The 21,087-nt window shown below is 32.5% G+C and overlaps 1 protein-coding gene across 7 annotated transcripts in view; it reads right to left on the bottom strand.

Moving 5' to 3' along the window:
• The window catches only part of LOC148626540 (lysine-specific demethylase 6A-like), a 64,954-nt gene that overhangs the window by 35,954 nt on the left and 7,913 nt on the right, over positions 1 to 21,087 (bottom strand). The window contains exon 1 of one of the 7 annotated variants that reach the window (XM_088570598.1): positions 17,383 to 17,724. The exons of 1 other annotated variant lie outside the window; for it this stretch is intronic. Coding sequence is in view for 2 of the 6 variants with exons in the window: in XM_088570596.1 (XP_088426722.1) it covers positions 4,746 to 4,756 (11 nt within the window). In the remaining 4 variants the exon portion in view is untranslated. Of the gene's footprint in view, positions 1 to 4,735; positions 4,854 to 5,507; positions 5,583 to 8,434; positions 8,544 to 10,790; positions 10,921 to 17,382; positions 17,725 to 21,087 lie in introns of those variants that run through there. 5 more of the 7 variants (XM_088570599.1, XM_088570597.1, XM_088570600.1 and 2 more) reach the window with 5 other exon arrangements.

Raw genomic sequence — 21,087 nt, 5'->3', positions numbered from 1 at the left:
ACTCACAACTTACTGTATATCATCCTACGATGATGCTCATTAATCCCACATAATCTTTTCATCATGATAAAACTGTGTTAAACCTACTCACTGATTACAGAGTTTACCATAAAAAATGTTTCCATAAACAGGATGATTGTGATCAGTAACTTCTAATTTAATACGAACAATGCATATAACATGTAGGAGAAAAAGGTCTCTTTCCCAATAAATTTAATTTACTGCAGAAGGAATCCAGGAGATATTGACATTTTGAAGTAGACGACTGTAATGTGTTTAAATAAGATGTAGCAGACAAAACTGCTTACACTGCAGTTTCAAGAAATAAATGTTACACCAAGCTACATCTTAACGGGACAATAAAATGCAGGGTTCAACATTAATCATACTTTGTAGTCCTGTGCCTTCCTAATTTGAAAATGGACTAAATTTTATTTTTAATTGGTAGTCCAGTATAGGCTACCTCAAATAATTCTTAAAATTTTATTAGTCCTATATAAAGGACAACAAACCAATTTTAAGGACTATCTAACAATTAGTCTTATAGGCTACCTAGCACAAAAAAAGCTAACCATGTAAAACGTCAGATAATCTAGAGGTGAAATAACTATTATGAAATAAAATAAAACGTGATGAAATGCAGCAGAAAAAGTTCAAAATCCCTCATATGAAAATGTTTCATTTATGGTAAAAGTTTTCAAAACAGTACAAAATATTGTAATCTTGAATAAGTAATTTTCAATTACGAGTTAAAGTTAAGGTGTCCTCCAGGTAGGAATTGCAACTTACTTTCTGATTTTTAAGTATACGTAAATAATTGAAGTTCAAACATGAAAACATGAACCTCGTAAATACAGACAGACAGACAACATAACAAATATATGACATGAGCAGTATAAACTACATTACAATGTACATGTTTGTACAGTTGAAACAAAGATAGAAAGATTAAAGATATTTATAAGTAAATGCAAACCTTCAGGATTTGAAACATATACAATTACACCTCAGTAAAATCTGTATGTAATCTTAAGGTGAAAATGTTAAGTGTTGAGCCTGAAGGAGAAACAAGTTTTTGCCTACCTGTACCATCGCTTGTCAGCAAGATCAAAGAGAAACAATTTTATTACTGCAGTAAATAAAGGATTGATATATGACAAGGCAGAGGTGTGTTGATTTCTTTTTTCAATATTTGTGCACTTTTGCACCTAATAATCTCAAATCTATTAAAAAACATCAGAAAAATGCATCCAATTCAATTATGTTTCCATTTCTACTTGAAAGAATTAGTACTCGAATACCTAGTCACAGCTCAATACATTATCCATGGCAGGTAATTGTGATTAGAAACAGTGGTTTTAGTGTTCAGAATTTTTTCCGTTCATTGGTGATACTGGATGTGAACTTAGGACCTTAATGGGTGGGTCATCGACAAAGATACAGATTCAAAGAAACTGTTATTACCTTGTGGACAAAGAATATTCAAAGCAATGAGAGGCCCAGGATAATGGGATGCAACAAACCGTCTAAAAACGATCCTATACTTAATTCAGTGATCTGGAAAGCAGAGTATGAACATTCCAATAAACTTTCAGAAACAAGGATTGTCGTTAAAAGTCACCTTAAGTTTCAAGTGATAAGTGAACTTTTCATGTTTGAAAAAAAAAAAAAAATTGATAAATAAGAAATAAGATGATAATTAGGAAGGATCATAGGGGCAATCCAGTTTTCAATGAGCTTGAAGTTATGGTCCCTAGAGCAACTTTGGGAGAGGTGGAACGACCAAGATACAATAGGTTAGATCCTTTTTGATAAATTATAAGGTACCGTCACCCCTCATTTATATGTTACCCTAAACAGTTATCTGACCAAGATTATTTTAGCCTTTCCAACCAATCTCTATACCTTCCACACAAAAACAATTTGTTTTTATAAAAGAAAACTTTTAAATTCACTTCTGTTCTAGAAATTTCACCATTTATATCTAGGTAAACTCGAGTCATTTGCCATAACATCCAAGACACTGCAATGGAAGCCAAGAAAACAAAAAACATGAATTGATTATTATGAAAAACTTTTACATGACACCATATCATAGAAGCATATCAGACATTTATGTCTTTGGGAACATATTTCCACACAACTACAACTGGTAAATCCCAAATCCTTCCTTTGTCTAGTATAAAACTGTGAACCAGTTTCCACCAAATTTCACATACATGTAAATAGTGGAAGCCACTGTTGCCTTAAGATTTCTCTACACCATAGAGCTTCTACTGAGGGAAATTTGAGACAACTGAACTGAGGCCTTTAATGGCATATTAGAAGAATACCCACCCTACCTCCTCCAAAAAAAAAAAAACTACTACCTACCCCACCTTTTCTTGTATTACCCTGTTCACATATGATTTTTAAAAGCCTTACAACACAAAGCCATACACAATGCAATGACTTCTTTTCTTTCTTTGTTACAGAAACAAGTGAGTGATTAACTCAGAACTTCCAACTGCCCTGTCAGTGGGATTGGGCAAAAATCTAAATAATTGGAAACCATGAAGAACCTCACGTAGCCACCCTGGCCATAACCACAAAAACTAATTATTGATGCATTTGTTAGCTCCATTTCATGGTTATCCAATATCTTTGACTCTAATCAAGTTTAATTCCTGCTTTTTCATTGATGGGGAAAACTATGACTCACCACTTTACAAAATTGTCAACAAGAAAAATCTAAGAGACTCTACGACAGTCTTTCAAAGTTAAGAGATTATGAGAACGGAAATGAAAATATTTATCCATTAAATTATAATTTACATAGAAATATAAACACTTTATTTCACCAGGATCAAAGTGAGATCTTCAGGTGAAGCTCTGACATCACCTTACAATTTTTTTTATAGTTTGGTTGATTTTGTGGCGACAGGTGACAGAATTCTGCCCAGAACAGGGATTTAATATCCGTTGATCAAAAGCATCAAAGGTTTACAACCTCGGCAAAAATTGTTCAAAGGTGTGTCATAAATTTGCCTTGACCAACTTAAGGAGTGTGTCACTATGTAAATAATATCTTGATATTTAAGTTCAATTTCTCTGATTCAATGATTTGGGTTTTAAAATTTTGTGAAATCTTTTTATCCTTTGTGTAGTGTCAGATTGTACAAATAATTCTCAAATAAAACACCTGAACTCAATAAAATACAATACACATAAAACAAAGCTCAATGAAAAGCAGTCAGACTAACTACCACAAAGCAGAACATCAAAGTGTGACAGACAGACAGACAGGCACAAATACCTACATAGACAAATATTTCTGATATGTTCATATAAGCAATTCACATAGTGCTGGATAATGGTACTCATGTGTCATTCAACAGTTCATTCTCTTCAATGGGGTCTGGAAGTGAAACAGTGCCATTCCTAAGACACACTCCGAGGTTTTTTAGTTATCCTGAAAGCTTATCTCTGCCACCAAACGAATTAATATCAAATCAAATTGACGTAACCCATGAACAACCTCAATCGGATAACTGATTCAAGGTTCTAAGTAACCCACATCAGTTCTGAGGATTTCAAATACTTAAAACCCATGATCAAATTGAACTGAACACAACAACCTTCCATGATAAAGACAATACTGATTTTTTATTAGTCATCTGAGGTATATACACAAATGTTTATAATATTATATTGCTACATTCTTGTTGCATTAATCTGTGGTAAGATGCCGTTTCATTTTATTTTTGGCATTTCAATTTAATAAAACAAGATAAAGTTAAAACATTTGATTATTCTGGACATGCAAAGGGAAACGCAATTTATATATCATTCAACTGAGACATCAAGAATGAGGTTAATCTAAAAATAAACCAATTTATAAAATTAACAAAACAAGAATTTTGGAGACAATAGGGGCAGATCCAGAGAGTGTCCAGAATATTAAAGGGCTATTACATACGAACGATCAAATTTTCCAACAAAAAGGGTCCTGGTTGGACCACAGTGCCCAATGCCACTGTATTTATTGTAGCCAAAACATTATGCTTTTAGTTTTGACTGGCATCAGAAAATTTCTACTGAAAACTGAGAACTGTAATCAATGACTAGTACTAACTACTTTACAAATTTAATGTATACATGTAATGACAGGGTAAGACACTTAAAGTTCTACACCACAAGAAAACATCAATGTAAATGTGTGAAACCTTTTTTTATTTTTCCATGAGATAATGACATTTTTCAACTGAAAAACAAAGTACATGTAAACGTCATCAATATATTGTGCACTTCTCAAAACCTCACCAAAAAGCCCTCTACAAATTTAATAAGAGTGTTGGGGTTAGAAACTCTATGCTCTTCACACCAATACAAAATTATCTCCAAATTTAAGTACCGATTTTCGGCAATTCTCAGATTTGTTTTAACACGAAAATTGCCATTAAAATACTTGACATTTGGCTGAGACAATGTCAACAAAAGATCAAAGAAATGCCATTTATAGTTAACTAAATGGGTTGGATATCAGTGTCAATACCTTTATTGTTGATTATCTGCAATAAATATGCAGGTTCAGTAAGACCTATTATAGCCAGAGCTAATTTGTAGGAATAAGGATAAAGGTCCTACACTAGAAACTCTACATAAAATAAATCAACCCATTTCATACTTTTGTCAGACAACTTTTTCAGCTCTTGTATAATTTGTCAATTAATCCGAGTCATCTATATATACATACAAATGCATACTTGTCTTGCATATACTGGTAAATACTTTCATAGGATTATTTCAGCAAAGCTATTTTTTTAACATGTTTTGGATACTCCTCCATACTTTTCCTGCTATACTCCTGCCCCCCAGCCCTAAAAAAAAAGTAAGGCCATATTACCGCTAAGTCACTAAAACAAACCAGTCAAATACTGCTGCCTACCTACCAAGCCTAAATTTCTAAGGGCATGTTAGCAAAAACACAGGTGTTTTTTTCTTCTGCACACCTATTTTTATAAACAATGATAATCTCTGTTGAAGCAGAAAACTTTGCACAGTTCCAAAACCACTCTTTGTATATACTTCAATTGTTATTGTCATCCTAAGTTTTTTTTATGAAATGAATAACACAGCTGTTGAATATCAAGCATGTGCTTAGAATTACCATTCTATTATCTCAGTCAAAATCTCAGAAACTGAAAGAAGAATGTGGCTTTTTTTAACATAAATATTTCATGAAAGTTATAAAGGATTTCTGCACAATGGGTGGAGTAAATAAAAAATGACACATTTGTTTAAATATGGAATAATGCTTGGAGTAGCTAGCTTTTTGGCAAACTGGAGATAGTGATTCACAGAACAGATGCTTTCATGGAGTGCAAGGAATATGGGGAAGCAAAATGCATTTTAAATATAGAACCTTACCTACAGTGAGTCCTCAATAAATATTCCTACTATGCAAGTACTAAAGTAGTTAAGATAGTAAACATTCAATGACCCATATCACAAATATGTTGCCATACCTCTCTTAAATCTGACCAATAATGGCCATTCAGTTTGAAATTATTGTCCCAAGTTCTTGAATACTACTAATCTGACATGACCCCTGACCTTTAAAGAAATGTGCTGAGGTAGTGAGTTCCACAGAAGAAACTTGTTCAATCATGAATTGTTTCTATAAATAGCTATCAGAACATATCCCATTATGTCATTGGTATTTTGTCAACAAACACACTCTGCTATAGTCTATTTCAATATACTTTTCACTGAAGTTTGTAAATAGGTGATCAGCCTTTTTAGTGTCAGGCCATCACACAAGAAAAAAAAATATCAAAGGGATAATTGATTGCAGCTCATTATGATTGCCCCAACCTTTTTACAGTTAACAAGCCTATTGTATCTATATTATTTTTCTATAAAAGAATAAAATGTAATTGAAGTCTTTAAAACAAGACCAGAGTATTCTAAACTATCATAAGGCGAATTAGCCTTAGTTAGGGCACCTTCAATCAAGACCTCCAAGCTCAAGTTAATTTTTTTCTATATTTAGAACCAAATATGTACATATCACAAGTTCATGATACCCACATGATGCAATTAATAAAATCCGCATAAAACCAATATAATTAGTATCGTAATTCATAAATCTGACAACTCAAAATGCATTGGTTTATTTTTAACATTGAGTTAACACTTCACTCACGTCAACAACAGACATTTGAAAGACGATTAACTTCGGAGACCTCTTTATTGATCCAGATCATGGAATTCCGTCTCCATCCTGGGAATTTCTGTAAATCTTTCATTATCAGCTAAAAGCATTGTGATAATACAGTTTCCTTGTATGTCAACCCTAAATTGGTATTACTAAAATTCACTCAAATCTCCAAAAACAGCCCCTCAATTCAACAAAATAAATTACTTCCCTACAAAGAATCAATCATATATAATTCTCAATTCCATGAAATAATAGATTTTAGTAAAAAAAAATTGTGTTTTACAAATATTTTTCTAAAAACAATTATTTCCTTATTGAAAGAATTTTCATCAATAGGACAGTAGAGTATCTTTTGTTACTTGAAGAATATCACATACAAGTTGTAAAGGCTGATGTATACATTATCAAGGTCAGATAACCTAGTACACATTGTGGTCTATTTATTAGTATGTAAAACCACAAAAATTTCAAACAAGACTAAACCTGAACATGTAACTTAGGTTACAGAAAAACTCTAACAAACTGCCATCTTATTGTTAGGCAGTTCTTGGGCAACTCCTTCTACTTTTTAACCTCTACAAGAAAGGCAAGTCAAGATGTCAAAAAAAACCTTTTACTTGCTCTTAAAGGTAACTCAGTTTCCCTGTATGTCAATCCCAAATGATAGAACTAAAATTCACACAAATCTCCAAATACAGCCCTTCAATTCAATAAAATAAATAAAAAAAATGATCATTTATTAACAAGGCTAAACCTGAATGTGTAACTTCGTTTACAGAAAAACTCTAACAAACCGCCACCCTATTATTAGATAACTTTTGGGCAACTCCTTCTACTTTTTAACCTTTGCAAGAAAGTCAAGATGTCAAAAGCAACTTTAACTTGCCTTTAAAGGTACATTGTGTATGAAACGATAACATTTGAAACAGAATACTAGTTCCTGTAAATACAGTTGAAGCTAATATTTAACTATACATGTACTATGTGCCCAAAGATTTCACATACCGTAACATGTATGGGCACTAAAAATTATGGAAAATATTGATCTGAGTATTTTCAACAACATGATAAAATACCTGAAAGTGCCTAAACAAATTTAAAACAGACCAATGATGTTTATATTGCATGTCAATAATTTGTGTCAGTTACAAATTACATCTCATCCTCTTCCAAACACAAAGGCAGATTTAGAAAAGCCCTTGTATGGTATTCCTACAATAAAACCACGGTTATACAAATGTTTTATTTCTCATGCACCTGAACCTAAAACATGCAACATCATCATTTTATCTTAACCTAATTAATGGTAGAATTTATGATAGATCAAATAGCAAGAAAATTGGCATTCAAGTTAAATTTGGCATCAGTTCCTCATTTCTCCAAGTAGTTTGGAAACAATACTGCTATAAATTACATACAGTTACAGAAATCAAACATGAGACTTTGGCCCACAGACAAAAAATCTGTCAGTCTTGGCAAGCTTAGCTTCATAATAACAGACTGATCTATTTACAAACAAAGAATATCGATGAATACCCCCTTCCTTTGGACTTCCTGCTTAGTCTGCTACATCACAATATGACCTTGATTGACCCTAATCAATCAAATCTTATGTAGGTCAAGACCATCACAAATTAATTTCTTCAAGTCTGATCTTATTCCTAAAATTCAAAAACTTCTCTCCAAGTCTTAAAGTGTTGCTGCCAAGTGCCAACTGAAGGGTAAATTAGATTCACATGTAAATCTTAGGCTATAACTATAACTCTAATTAGGCAGATCTAAGGCCAATGAAAAAAAATAATGTTTGTTTCCTGCCCCCTACCTACCCTAGTATATTGCACCCACCATCAACAGTTCATGGCCATTTTGGCTCAAGCGACTAATGTTAAAATATAGATTGCATCCCCATTAACTTCCATTTTCTTAATGTAAATAAAATAATTTTCCTACCTTTCTACTCTATTTTTCTCTTGCTGGTAACAAGAAACAAGACCATCATTTTTTTTTTGGCCTAAGATTTAATCTTTATTAAAACAATAACAGACACATCTTTGAGACAGACGTGACTTTGGGCAGGTAGCAAAACATACAAGTAAGAAAAACTGATTAGGACACCTTTACAGCCTTAACTAGTCGATTTAAAAAAGTTCCGGCTATTGAATTATTCCCTAGGTTAAAGAGACTAGCCACCATAGTCTACAATGTCAGAGACCCTTTAATTTAGCAGCCTACCTGTGTCTACGGAGAAGTCCCCATGAAAATTGTAACCTACTTTACAATTGGAATATATATAAACCATTAATGACATAAAAGGAAGCAAATTACAACATACGTAGGCGTTCCACTCCTCGCTATTTCAGATATCAATGATATATTTACTATAGAATACCTATAGTATAGTGGGATTTTAATACAATCTATTGTGAAAGGAGCCTTTAACAAAAATCAATGTTATTGTGCAAATTCTCAAAAAAAAACAAAAAAACAGAGATTCCATATGTTCAGCTTTCCAAAAATGGAAACTGCATATCAATAAATGATAATTATCTTATTTGTTAATCAAGCATTCACGTAAAAGTTCTCATTTTTTCAAAGTTTAATTTTCAAAAAGAAAAACAATATTATATGTACCTAGTACAGAAAGGTACCTTACGTGTCATTGGTTACGTCATAATTAGTATGGATATTTACATGTATTAACAATGATATTATGACAAAATTCAGGTCAGTCTTTTGTGGAACATTCAATAAATAAGTGATGTATAGCAATGGTTACCAACCCAATTCAAAAAGAAAGTTGCCTTTCCACTTTTATGCAGAATTTTTCCAAAAGCTGCAATTTTTTTCTGATTTCAAAGTATTTCAGAAAGCATAATGTAGATGAGTTAAATCTTGAATGGATTTTACACATTCTCCACTGAGTGTGACATAACATTCCTATAGAGGGGGGATACCATAAGGACAGTTTTGTCCTCTTACTACAGAAAATACAGAGAAAACGAAAAAAAAAATAAAGAAAAAATGAGACAAGTAACTTGGAATAAAGTGTCACAAGGGGAAAATTATGTTTATGGTTTAGCTAAGGAATAGGATTTTATGGCAGATATTTCATGTATTTCAGGTTAGTACACTTGTTAATTTTTTTTCTTTTCCTGTAAAATTCTGTAATCCTTCTTCTTCAAACCTATCTTGGAATCTAAATCACTGAACAAAGGGGATGCATTTGCACTCATTGCACCCTCCATATATTTAAACAGCATGTACCAGCTTGCAAAGTGATTCTCCTTTTATGCCCTTAGAAGATCCCCTTAATGATTTCATATTTCAAGTCTTCAACAGTCGTCATAGAAACAGTTCAAAGAACAACATTTCAGTGAAAGTTGGAAGTATATTTTAAGCCTTTTAAATAAATAAGCTAAGAGCAGAGAGAATATATAAAATTTTTAATGCACCTCTATTGATCCCAAATATTCAAATACAAAGCTTTTACCTAAAAGCTAAAAAAGCATTGTTGCAGTTTTTTTAAAATGTCTTTCTTCACAAAACATTAAAACTTACTACAGTTAGTGCCTTGATTTCTTAAAAGTCTGATCCAAAATCAGGCACCATTTGACTTTTTACTAAGGTTTCATGAGTGAATTTGCTTGATCCATACTCTTTAATAACAGTGAAACCTGTGCAAACCAAATCCTGGATACACCCGTAATCTGTGTAAACCAGATCCTGGATACACCCATAACCTGTGTAAACCAAATCCTGGATAGACCTGTAATCTGTGTAAACCAAATCCTGGATATACCTGTAACCTGTGTAAACCAGATCCTGGATACACCAGTAATCTGTGTAAACCAAATCCTGGATATACCCATAACCTGTGTAAACCAGATCCTGGATACCCATAACCTGTGTAAACCAAATCCTGGATAAACCTGTAACCTGTGTAAATTAGATCCTGGATACACCCGTAACCTGTGTAAACCAGATCCTGGATACACCTGAAACCTATGCAAACCACATCCTGGATATACCAGTTTCCTGTGTAAACCAAATCCTGGACATACCAGTAACCTGTGTAAAGCAGTTTTAATACTTTTTAACCTCTGTATATCAAACACCTGCCTTAACCAAACAAAAACAGATTTTGGTTTATACAAGCTTCACTGTAAAGCACCATGCAGTCATGTGACTTCAGCTTTTATTGTTGCAACAATGACATAATGATATTTCTGCAAGATTCTAATCACATATTCAGGTTTTACATGAAATCATACAGATTCTCATTGTTAATTCTAAGCATACGTCCTTGAATTTGCTGCCTACATGTTGAAGATTTTCAACTGAAAATTTCTTTCATTTTTTCTTAATAGTTGTGTTATAATTCTTCTAAATCATGATGAATGAAAGAACACTTATGAAATTCCTTACTCATCAAATTTATAAATAGCAAGCACGGCTATCTATAAATCTAGTACATTTCCACACACATAAACAGCATAACAATTTACTAATCAATAGGCATAGCTACTGACAGACAGAAATTTCTTTGATGCTGCAAATCAAAGGCACAATAATGCAATGTTTCTTTTACCTTTCAACAACTCCTCCTCACTATACCCTGCTTCAATAATCCTTCTTTTCACAAAGATGGCAAACACACAATCTATGCACCCTGAGGTTGAGCAAACTCCTCAGCTATGCAAACCTTATTCCTCCATTGTACATCCAAACAAATCAATACTTCTCATGGATAATGTGTATTAATATCTCTGATCAATGGCAGCAGATGTGCCTGGCTTAAAGGAGATTTTTGAAACAGACTATAGAGTTATTAGAGGACAAGATAATTTGCAAAATTCCTCAAAATACATACTTGAGTGGGTGGTTTAAGGGGCAGAAAAGCAGGAACCAGGTGTAGGGGATGTTAAACATTTCTTCAGATGCCAAAAATCGAGAAAAGATATAGAATATAGATCAAACATGATCCAAAATATTAGATAACAAAAGAAGCTTATAATATTATATTATTATATGGGGTATGGATGAAAAGCTTAATCATATACAGGAAAATAATAGTGATCATCTACTTGTATAAAAAGGAAGACCAATGATGGTGTTTAAGATGAGGACAAACTGGAAACATTTACAGCCTCGAACAAGGGATAACTAATCTAAGCATACTCGTTAACCCTCCAACATTAGGGGGCAGATTCCCATAAAATCAATGAAAAATTTACAATTTACCACATTAAAATGTAAGATTTTGGGCAGATTTTCGGTTAAAATTACTACATTTTCTCCGAAAAATACTAGATAACTGAAATTTAACATAAAAAAAAATTTGCTTTTACATAAAAAATCTCCAACATGAGATAGTGTCAATGAAAGAGAATCTACCATAATTACTGTTCAAATGGTTTAACAGGTACAGTCGAAGTCCTGTATTATTTTCAAAAATATGAGATTAGCAAAACTGTGAGCATTTCTGCTGTGTGTGATAAGTCATTGCAGAGAAAACCATTACAAAATAGAAGCAGATGAATGAATGGACAATCAGACAAATGTCCAGAAAAGCATTATCACTATATAAAACCATCTTCCAAAGCCAGGGTCTATTTGCAAAAATAAAGAAATTTTAGTCCTATAAGCTTAATTTGATATTCTCCCCATTCTTCAATCAAGAATCCTTTTTTCCTTGAAAATCAACTCTAATTTAAAACCTTATTTTACAAAAAAAAACATTTTTTTTTACCAATTACAACACTCTAAGCTGTGTTTTTGTTCTCCTAGTTTAACAGAATGATCTTCATACTATGTATAACTAATTTTGTTGTTGTGAAAAAGTCACTTCTGAAGTCTTAAGTACTTCTCCATCTTAAAAATTGGGCAAAATGTGTATAAGATGTGGCACATGAAGGAAAAGAACGCAGAGATTTTATTGCATTAACCAAGTATTAATACCTGATAGCTTTCAGAAATAAACATTTAAGTGTTTGCCTTTTTAAGATATTGACAGGTCAAATTTAGTTGAAATGCACTATATAAAAATGGCAGGAAAATTTTCCCATACTTTTACCTTATATAACCACTCAAAAAATATGTACGTTACAGATGCTTAAGGATAAATTCAAATAGCTTTTCAGTTGTTTTCTAGATGTATTGAAAATAGTTGAGGCAAAAAAAAAGACCAAATTGAGAATTATAATGTGCCATTATTGCCTGTTTCTTATACAGAATGGTACTTTAAAGTCCTTGTAACCTTGGCAATTGAACCAGAATAATTGTATTGCTCTAAAAATGGATAAATCATCAAGATTCAGTTACTAATAGCGATAAAAGCAATGAAGTGATATGACAATATACTTTATACAGCAGTTAAAGCTATCTACACAAAAATCTTGGGTAGTTTACTGTGAGCAGGGATCTAAAGGGGACACAGATTCATTAACTTATTTGAAATATGTTTACAAGCAAATTCTATATCAATTATTTCTATCATGTAAAGTTTCATCAAAGTCTGTTTATCAACAGGCTAACCTTTAAATCATATGTATTTTAAAAACTGATTTCTTTTCATTAATACTGAAAATCAATTACATGTAGACAAAAATCCTTGTTTGGGTCCTCAATAAAGGAACAAAGTACTTGCTTTATGCCTGATTTCTCATTTTTAAAGCCACTGTTGAAATAGCCATAATAAATCGTAACAAAAAAAAAAAAGAACTTAAGTAGGCCAGCAACCTCTTGAATTTGATGAAGGCTATGAACCCAATTGATTATTAATCAACATTACTATATAGAGCACAGCATCATCGACTCCTACATCCTATATTTTATCTTCAATCACATGATCAATACCATGCACTTGTTGGTCAGTCTAATAACCAATTGGCAAGTTCAAGAGAAATGAGGACAGTCACCTTGAGGGTTTTATGTCCTGATATCATGCCTGTTCTAAAAAACATTTACATAATTATGATAGAATTGACCTAAAAACCTGAAGAGTCAAAGACCCTAGAAAAAATATGAACTCTAATGACACTAGATACCTGGTAGACACTGCTTGAATGCACACCAAAAGAATACATGTAGATATGGAGTGAATAAAATCTTCCTTGAGTTATTCAGATATGTAATTATGATTTTATCTACAGGTAATTTTTCTGTACATAAATACAGTAGAAAACATTGCCATATAATCTGCATTTTATTTGGAAACTATAGAGAATTTAACTGACCCTAAAAACAACCTTTGCTAAGTTCATTTGCCACAAAGTTACTAATGGGAAATACACAAATGTTAGTATGAAGAATCCAACTTAAAACCGAAGGTTTTACTCAATGATCTACAACATATCTTCATTAACCAAACTTCACACACAGTCCAAATATGTAAATCACTGCCCACTAGTAGGTCAAGTCATCAAGCACTAAATCACATCCAATGTTATACATTGTATGCAGTTAAGTTTACCTAAATATTTGCTTGTGTCAAAATATCAATTGGCTATGAATGGACAGACCCATGGACAAGGGTAAAACATTATACTTCCCAATTTTTGGAGCAATGATAAAGCTATTTTGAAACTTCCTGCATTAACTTAAGATTCTGATCATGCGGACTTATTTCCCAAATTTTTCTCATTCTTAACCTGAAAAGAAAATCTGTGATAGATTGTTGTCTAATAATTGAAAACTTAGCTTCCTGCAGTCAAAAGCAGATCAGTTGATCATCAGCTATCATCTACACTAAAGCTAGGATAAAGTTTGCATTTTTCACTCTTCACGGTGGAAGCGCGGATATGATAAACCAAAATGACTAATGCTTTCTGTTATACACCATACTGGGTGAATGCTAGTAAAAGGAAACTTCTCATTACCTAAGAAAAGTAAGTTTAATTTCTAAAATTGATTTCACCATGAGAAAATCAACATAAGTAATAATTTGAAGTGTATACTTTACATATATATATTGGTAGAAAATAAAAACATAAACGAAGAAAAAACACAAGCTCAAGAAGTAAACACAAAGACTTTACAGAATCAACAACCACAAAGAAATAAAGATAAGTTGGAAGCAATGCCATTACCTCATTTGAAAATATTGTAGGTGGTTTATGTACAGGGCCACCTAAGGATCATGCACAGCCTCAAAAGTCCATATTTTTGTCTCATAAACAGGGTGTTAAAGCCATATTTCTATCTCATGTGCAGGGTGATAAGGCCATATTTTTGTCTCATGCACAGAATGATATAAGATTAGGCCATATTTTCTGTCAACTTCAGCATTGAAATAAAATAAAATTGGACTAACTCAACCTTTGAAATCATTCTTCCTAAAAAAAAAAATCCTTGACTAAAGTTGTGTTGCACATATTGTTTTAAAGTATATTTCTTTGTTTTAATTCAATATGCTAATACACATATACAATGCATCTATCAATCCATTCCTTTAAAGAACAAACAAAAACAATACTATACAAACTAATTATAACTTCGTAAGTTGTCAATTTCTTCTAGTGTTGACAAGTGTGCATGTTGCCAATCATTAAACCTGGGATGTACTATAAATCAGCTCTTTGTAGGAGTACACCTGGATTACCTATGTCTGGTGGCAATCAGCCAGACTCAACTAGGTCACATTAAATCAGGGGGAAAGTCTGACCTTTAAAAACTTAAAGATCTGATTACTGCAGAAGTGGAGTCTGCAAAGACATATTCTTTAATACTGAATTGGGAATGGAATTCTGGTAAAGAGAACCCCGTTAAATAATGACTGTGTGTAAAGGGTATTAGGTTCATGCAAAGTTAGGGGTGGGGAAAAAGAAGCAGGGTCTTCCATACTGAATGGGGGAGGAAATCCTGGTAGGAAGCACCCTGTTACACATACTTCATGACTGTATGCAATGAGTTTGAAGTTCTTTAAATCCTGGAGAAGAAAATTCCCTGTTGAGAGAAATAGAAGGAGCTCAGTCTCCTTCATAAAACAATTAATTGACCTATAATTATCTTATTGGTACAATAATTCTTTATATACTTTGAATACCAGGAACTGAACTTAGAAAAGATAAAGATTCTCATCTCAAGCTGTTCATAGAAGCTGTTGAGTAAATTAACAGTAAATTGAAAATACAGAATTTGCAGTGGAAAGAAATCAACTATCAATTCACAGCTTTATATTGAAGCCCTTAAATGACAAATTTCAACAGCTATACATACTTTGACACCATTTCTTTCCTTTCTTTCCAGTCCATTTTGTGTGTACAGCAAGTGATAATTGTGCATACAAATAAACAAACATATACACAGCCTAATATGCCTTGCAACATCTTGTAGTTACATCTTGACAATAAAACCCCATAATTAACCAAGAACCACCTCTGAAACTCCTGTCTATCTAATAAAACCAAATTTAAAAACATTTTCCAATAACATGTACCACGACAACCAGCTTCCTCTAAGGATTTCACTATTACGACAATATATTCTGTTTGTCTATTGATTGTGACGCACTCTAATGTTCCTGCTGCGAAGAAATTATGTCATGCCTCCAGTCTTTGTCTCATCACCATCTGTCATCAATTTCATAAATTAAAATGTTTTGCTTGACAAATCTTCACAGCATTTATATCATGTACATGTATTTTCTTCATGTTTCTATTAATAAGGGCTTTAATTCGAGTATGCAATACCTACAATCTCTAGCATTTTTTCTTGCATTTGAAATCAAATTTTATAGCTACTTGATTTAAATATCAGATAAAACTTACAAACCATGGGTTTAGTCAGCAGTTTTTAAAAAAGACTCCTGTATCCTCTAAACACCCGTAACATTTAATGTGGAAAGAATCAAAAGTCCTGGAAGGCAATCATTGAAGTTGAATTTTGAAAAAAAAATTTGATCATTCCGTATTTTAAAATAAGAAAAACACAAGGAAAGAAATATACAATGTACTATAAATAAAAGTCAATGAATATTCAATTTGACATCCACCTGCCCCACCCCCTCCCCATCCCGCACATGATAATTTAAGGCTCAAACATTGCTTTTATTTCTTTTTTGAATCCTTCTTTTTTCTATCTTTACCATCGTCATCAGCAGAGGGGGACAGATGAACAGAAACTGCCCTTCTCACAGTTTAAGGCAAGCAAGATTTAACTTACATTCAATAACACTCATCATCATAATGCTCCACCCTATGTTATGATAATCTATATTAACTTGGGAATGTTAATGTACTGTACTAATCAGAGTTCTCATTTATATCTCCTAAATCTCTGTAATTCTGATCATAGATGAAGAAAAATTTTGCACATAATTAAAAAAAATGCCAATGCTCTTGAGCCCCATAATTGGGTTTTAGCGGAGGCACAAATGGTTTCAACCTCAATAAAATCAATACCTTTATTTGAACTTATGCAAAATACTTGGTTTTCTTTCTTTTCTTTTGTTCTCACCAATCATAACTCTACCCTACCCCATCCCCCACTTTATTCAGGGACTTAAACAAATTAAATAGACCTTTGAAGCATATATATTGTTTGCCTTATCCACAACTTAGTCTGCACCTCTTTATGCAGAGCCCATTAATGCCTGTAAGCAAGGGGGTTCAACTGTTACGACTAACTCTGACCCCCTCCCTTGGAAGCAAAGTGTATTTAAAATGAGCTTAAAATTGTTGAAGCACAGTTCATGTCGGGAAAATTTCTCCAAGTAACCCACTTCCAAACACTTCTGCCTTAAATTAACAGTTGTATATATAGAACCTTTTGAGTATTGCAAAATTTCAAACAGTATTTAAGATCATTATCTCTAATCTTGAACATTCTTAACTGTTTTCCTTATCATCTTCATTCCAGGTATACATGTTAATGTCACACATCTGTTATGATGATTATTCAGTCTACCCCTTTTATAATCATTAATATGTACAATGTTTAAAAATATGGTAATGTTACAAAAAAGTTCAAATCAATAAATATCAGATGTTCTTTTACGAGCTATACCTATGTTACATAAATAATCTCTCTCTTATCTAATTATTTCTGCCATCCAGAGAAAAAAAAACATTTCATTCATATTTATGGCATACATATGTTCAGTATATAACTTGGTAGATTACTAGGTCAGGAGGTCTGACAAATTGTATTGTATAAGTACAAAGAAAAAAAAGTTGTCTCACCTTCCAAAAGCAGGCTATACATCCAATGTCCAAGAATTCAATTTAAAAATTCAAAATAACAATCAAAGGCTGGACGCTCATAAAATCAAGGTCACTAACTAAAGGTCTAAATTGAGGTCAAATGGCCAGAGAAAGTACTATGTAATCCTAACACAAAGAAAATTATCTGAAGTTCCTACTTTAACTAAATACAACGAAAATTAGTCCAGTATCCAATAAGATTTTAGACTAAATTACACAGTTTTTCACCTACATACAACATATCACATTTTTTTATATGAATTCCAAAAGTTTTTTGTTACAAAGACTGGAGTTCAGTGTGTGTGGAAAGTATTTTTATCCCCTGTGGTTCAACATTCTATAAATGGAGAGGTCATGGGTTACAGGTCATTGCACATGCTCACAGCTGGTAATAATAAGATTTCCCAAGATAAAGTCTATTTCAAAGGATCATTCAATATTATAATCCCCTAGACCATTAAATGGGTAAAGATAACAAATAATTTATCTATAAAACTACATGTAGTTGTTTGTAGTTGTAATAAGATTATACATGGTGAGAAGTTTTAATTAGTCAGTGTCACAATTACAACACTGACAAGACCTTTGATAACAAACCTAGCCAATAAAATTACATCTCTAAATCATACAATAGCTTGATGTGATTTTATTACAGAAATATTTTGATTGCCAACCATGACCTTATTAGTGTTGATATACATGTATTAATATGACAGACATGACTTGATTTACACATTTACTGCAAATAAGACACAGGTTTCATAATACTTTATTAATGGTTATAAATGCAATGCTGAATTTTAACCATTTCAATTTTCCTGCAAGACCAAGAATCTGGAGGATATTTGAATAATGTAATCCAAGGATGAAAACTAGACATGTAAAACAGACATATACAACAAAGAACATGAAATAACCAAAATAATACATACAAAGTAACGAAAGTAAATGAGCAATTCAGACTCCACTAAAAACTAGGAGCATGGACCAGATGCACTGGTAGGGTAAACGTCTTCTGCTTTTATAGAAACAAATGCCAAGTTGATCATTAAATGTCAAGACCAGGGTAGATGAATGAAGAAAGGAAAACTATGACATGTTGAACAAATCAGTTTTCATGGTGCACATGGATACACCAATGATCTAGGCTTTCATGATGATGACCATGAAACTTCTGTAGTGATGACTTCAATCCTGTAGCAACTTAACCCTGTTCCAGAAGCCTAATTGTAAGAAGTCTAGCATGTTACAAAAAGTCTGCATAGTAACAGCAAGCTCTATAAGTTGTGATGTGAAAATTCATAGGTGCAGAAGGGATGTGTTGCCACAGATGAAAGGAAAGTTGACATTACCAATGGAAAATCATCATTTTTGTCGTATAATGTGGTCAATAGTTTTCCTTTACCATTGACCTCTATGTGTTAGTCAAGATAAGAGGCTGACTTCACAACTTGTCTGTAGTAACCTTTATCTCAAGTTCTTTTGGGTAGATGCGGTGTATAATATCCCTGAGACTACAATTGTAGGATTGTTTAACCATAATAAATGTACGTCTTCTATATAGCAGAAACTGACATTAAAGGATCTAGCTAAACGATGTTCCTACTTTTGGATCAGATCAGCTATAAATTCAGCCCCGTAAGAGTGAAGGACCAGGTCAGCAAGTAGTGGTTAAATAACATAAAAGGTGACAAAATCAAATGATAGTAAGTAGTGATCTTTGCAAATTTTGTAAAATGTGATACACCCAAAAAAAACTACACATTTTCATTTTTGTTATTGAGTTGTTTTGGGTCTATATTATGAAATGTATAATCATTCATTCAGATCTGTTCGGTCTTAGGAGATAATCCACACTGAAAATCCAACAGAATCTATTGTATTTTACTGTCATTTACATAGTTATCTCCCTTAATTTTCAATTCTACAGTGCATTCTATATAAATTTTCTCTAAAGAACAAGGGTTATATGAAAAGCCAAATGTTAATTTCTGTTTACTATAACATTTTAACCAAAATATAAAAAATAAAAATATGTAGGCTTTCCAACCATGAATCACATTTTGAATGATACTTATTCTTTACTCCCCATGTTGATGGGTTATTTCATTTATATTTTATGTAACTATTCACATCAAAATTGAAAAATCAATACCTTAATAAAGGAGGATGGTAAAAAGTTAAAAATAGTACAACCAGAGAACACCACCAATCAGGATTATGAAAAATAAACAACTGCACCATGAGTACATGTTACACCCATCGTCTTGTGAAAAAAAAACCCAAAATATTTTTGGAATAACACAGTGTTGTACAGATTGTCATGCTTAGTATATCCTGACTCATTCCTTATTCTTCCCTAATCAGATGATTATATAAGAGACCACCAAAAATTGTCACAACATGTTTCAGGATTCATTGTATAATGTCTCTCTAAGATAAATTTCCATTACTGATTCTTTCCAAAGGCTATGCCCACAATAAATACATCGGAGATTTGGAAGGCAGTTTTTTTGTGACCCAACCATTCATGCATACCTTTTAAGGTTTAAATGCACCTCCTGAATTCCCTTTATACAGCTCGAAATGTGAAAAAAAACTAAAAAAGTCAATAAAAAAATTCAATAACTAAAAAATAGAATAAAGAATCATCATCAAAGAGTATTTCAGATCTACAAGTGTGTAAAGTTTTATGCAATAATAATAAATCATTCTTGAGACACAGTGCAACATGTGAAAATACACCCCCTTTTTTACTCACGAAGTTATACCAAGAAGTATACAGACTGTTTGACCACCATAAGAAACAACTAACTTAAATTTCAAGAAATTTGGATAGCAAAAGTTACGGTTCAACATGTTTACGATGGACAGACAGATGGATGCTGTACATTTGTATACCATATACATCCCACCAAAATTTTGATGGCCGCATCCAGACAGACACAACAAGTCAATTAAAACAGAGGATATTGCATACTGCCATATTTGATGGGGTATAAATACAAAACTAGGAAGCAATCAACATGAACATAAGGTATTCATGTAGTTTTTTGTGTTTCAATAGCATGTATCTAGAATTCAAATTAAGGTGGGGCTTAATATTTAATTTTGTTTCTATTTCTTCAAAACTCATGTGCTCATGGAAGTGACTACATGTATATCCTTTCATTTTTTTCATAATAATTCCTGTTTTTTTATCACATTTAAAGGAAATATTAAACAAGCATTCTGAGAGTACTGCATTGCAATCCAAGTCCCCTCTGAACAGAATGCAAACTTCAAGTCTTTATTAATTTTCTAAGTTAAAATGCCATATCTCAGCAAAAAAAATTAACAAACCAGAACACTTTTCAACATGATCTATAACTTGCCATGTCAAAGCAATGTACCAAATAAGAAATTAATATCGGCAAACATGACAAGAAAAAGTATGGAAAACTGAGTTATTCAACTTATTGCATGAATTTTCTAAGTCAGCTATGTACATTGTACCAAATATCAAATAAATATCTGCAAGCATGACAAAAATAAAGAGAGGAAAACTTGGTTAATGCACGAATTTTCTAAGTCCAAGGGCCATAACTCACCAAAAAATCCATGGACATAAACAATATTCAAACTTGATCTGTAACCTATCATGGTAAAGCAATGCACAAAATATCTAATACACTATAAATATCT

The sequence above is a fragment of the Perna viridis genome, chromosome 2 (genome assembly GCF_037379345.1).
Source record: "Perna viridis isolate PV_CMFRI_1.1 ecotype Kerala chromosome 2, ASM3737934v1, whole genome shotgun sequence".
Classification (NCBI taxonomy): Eukaryota; Metazoa; Mollusca; class Bivalvia; order Mytilida; family Mytilidae; genus Perna; species Perna viridis.
The sequence above is the reverse complement of the archived record's forward strand: the minus strand, read 5'-3'. Positions and strand labels throughout refer to the sequence as shown.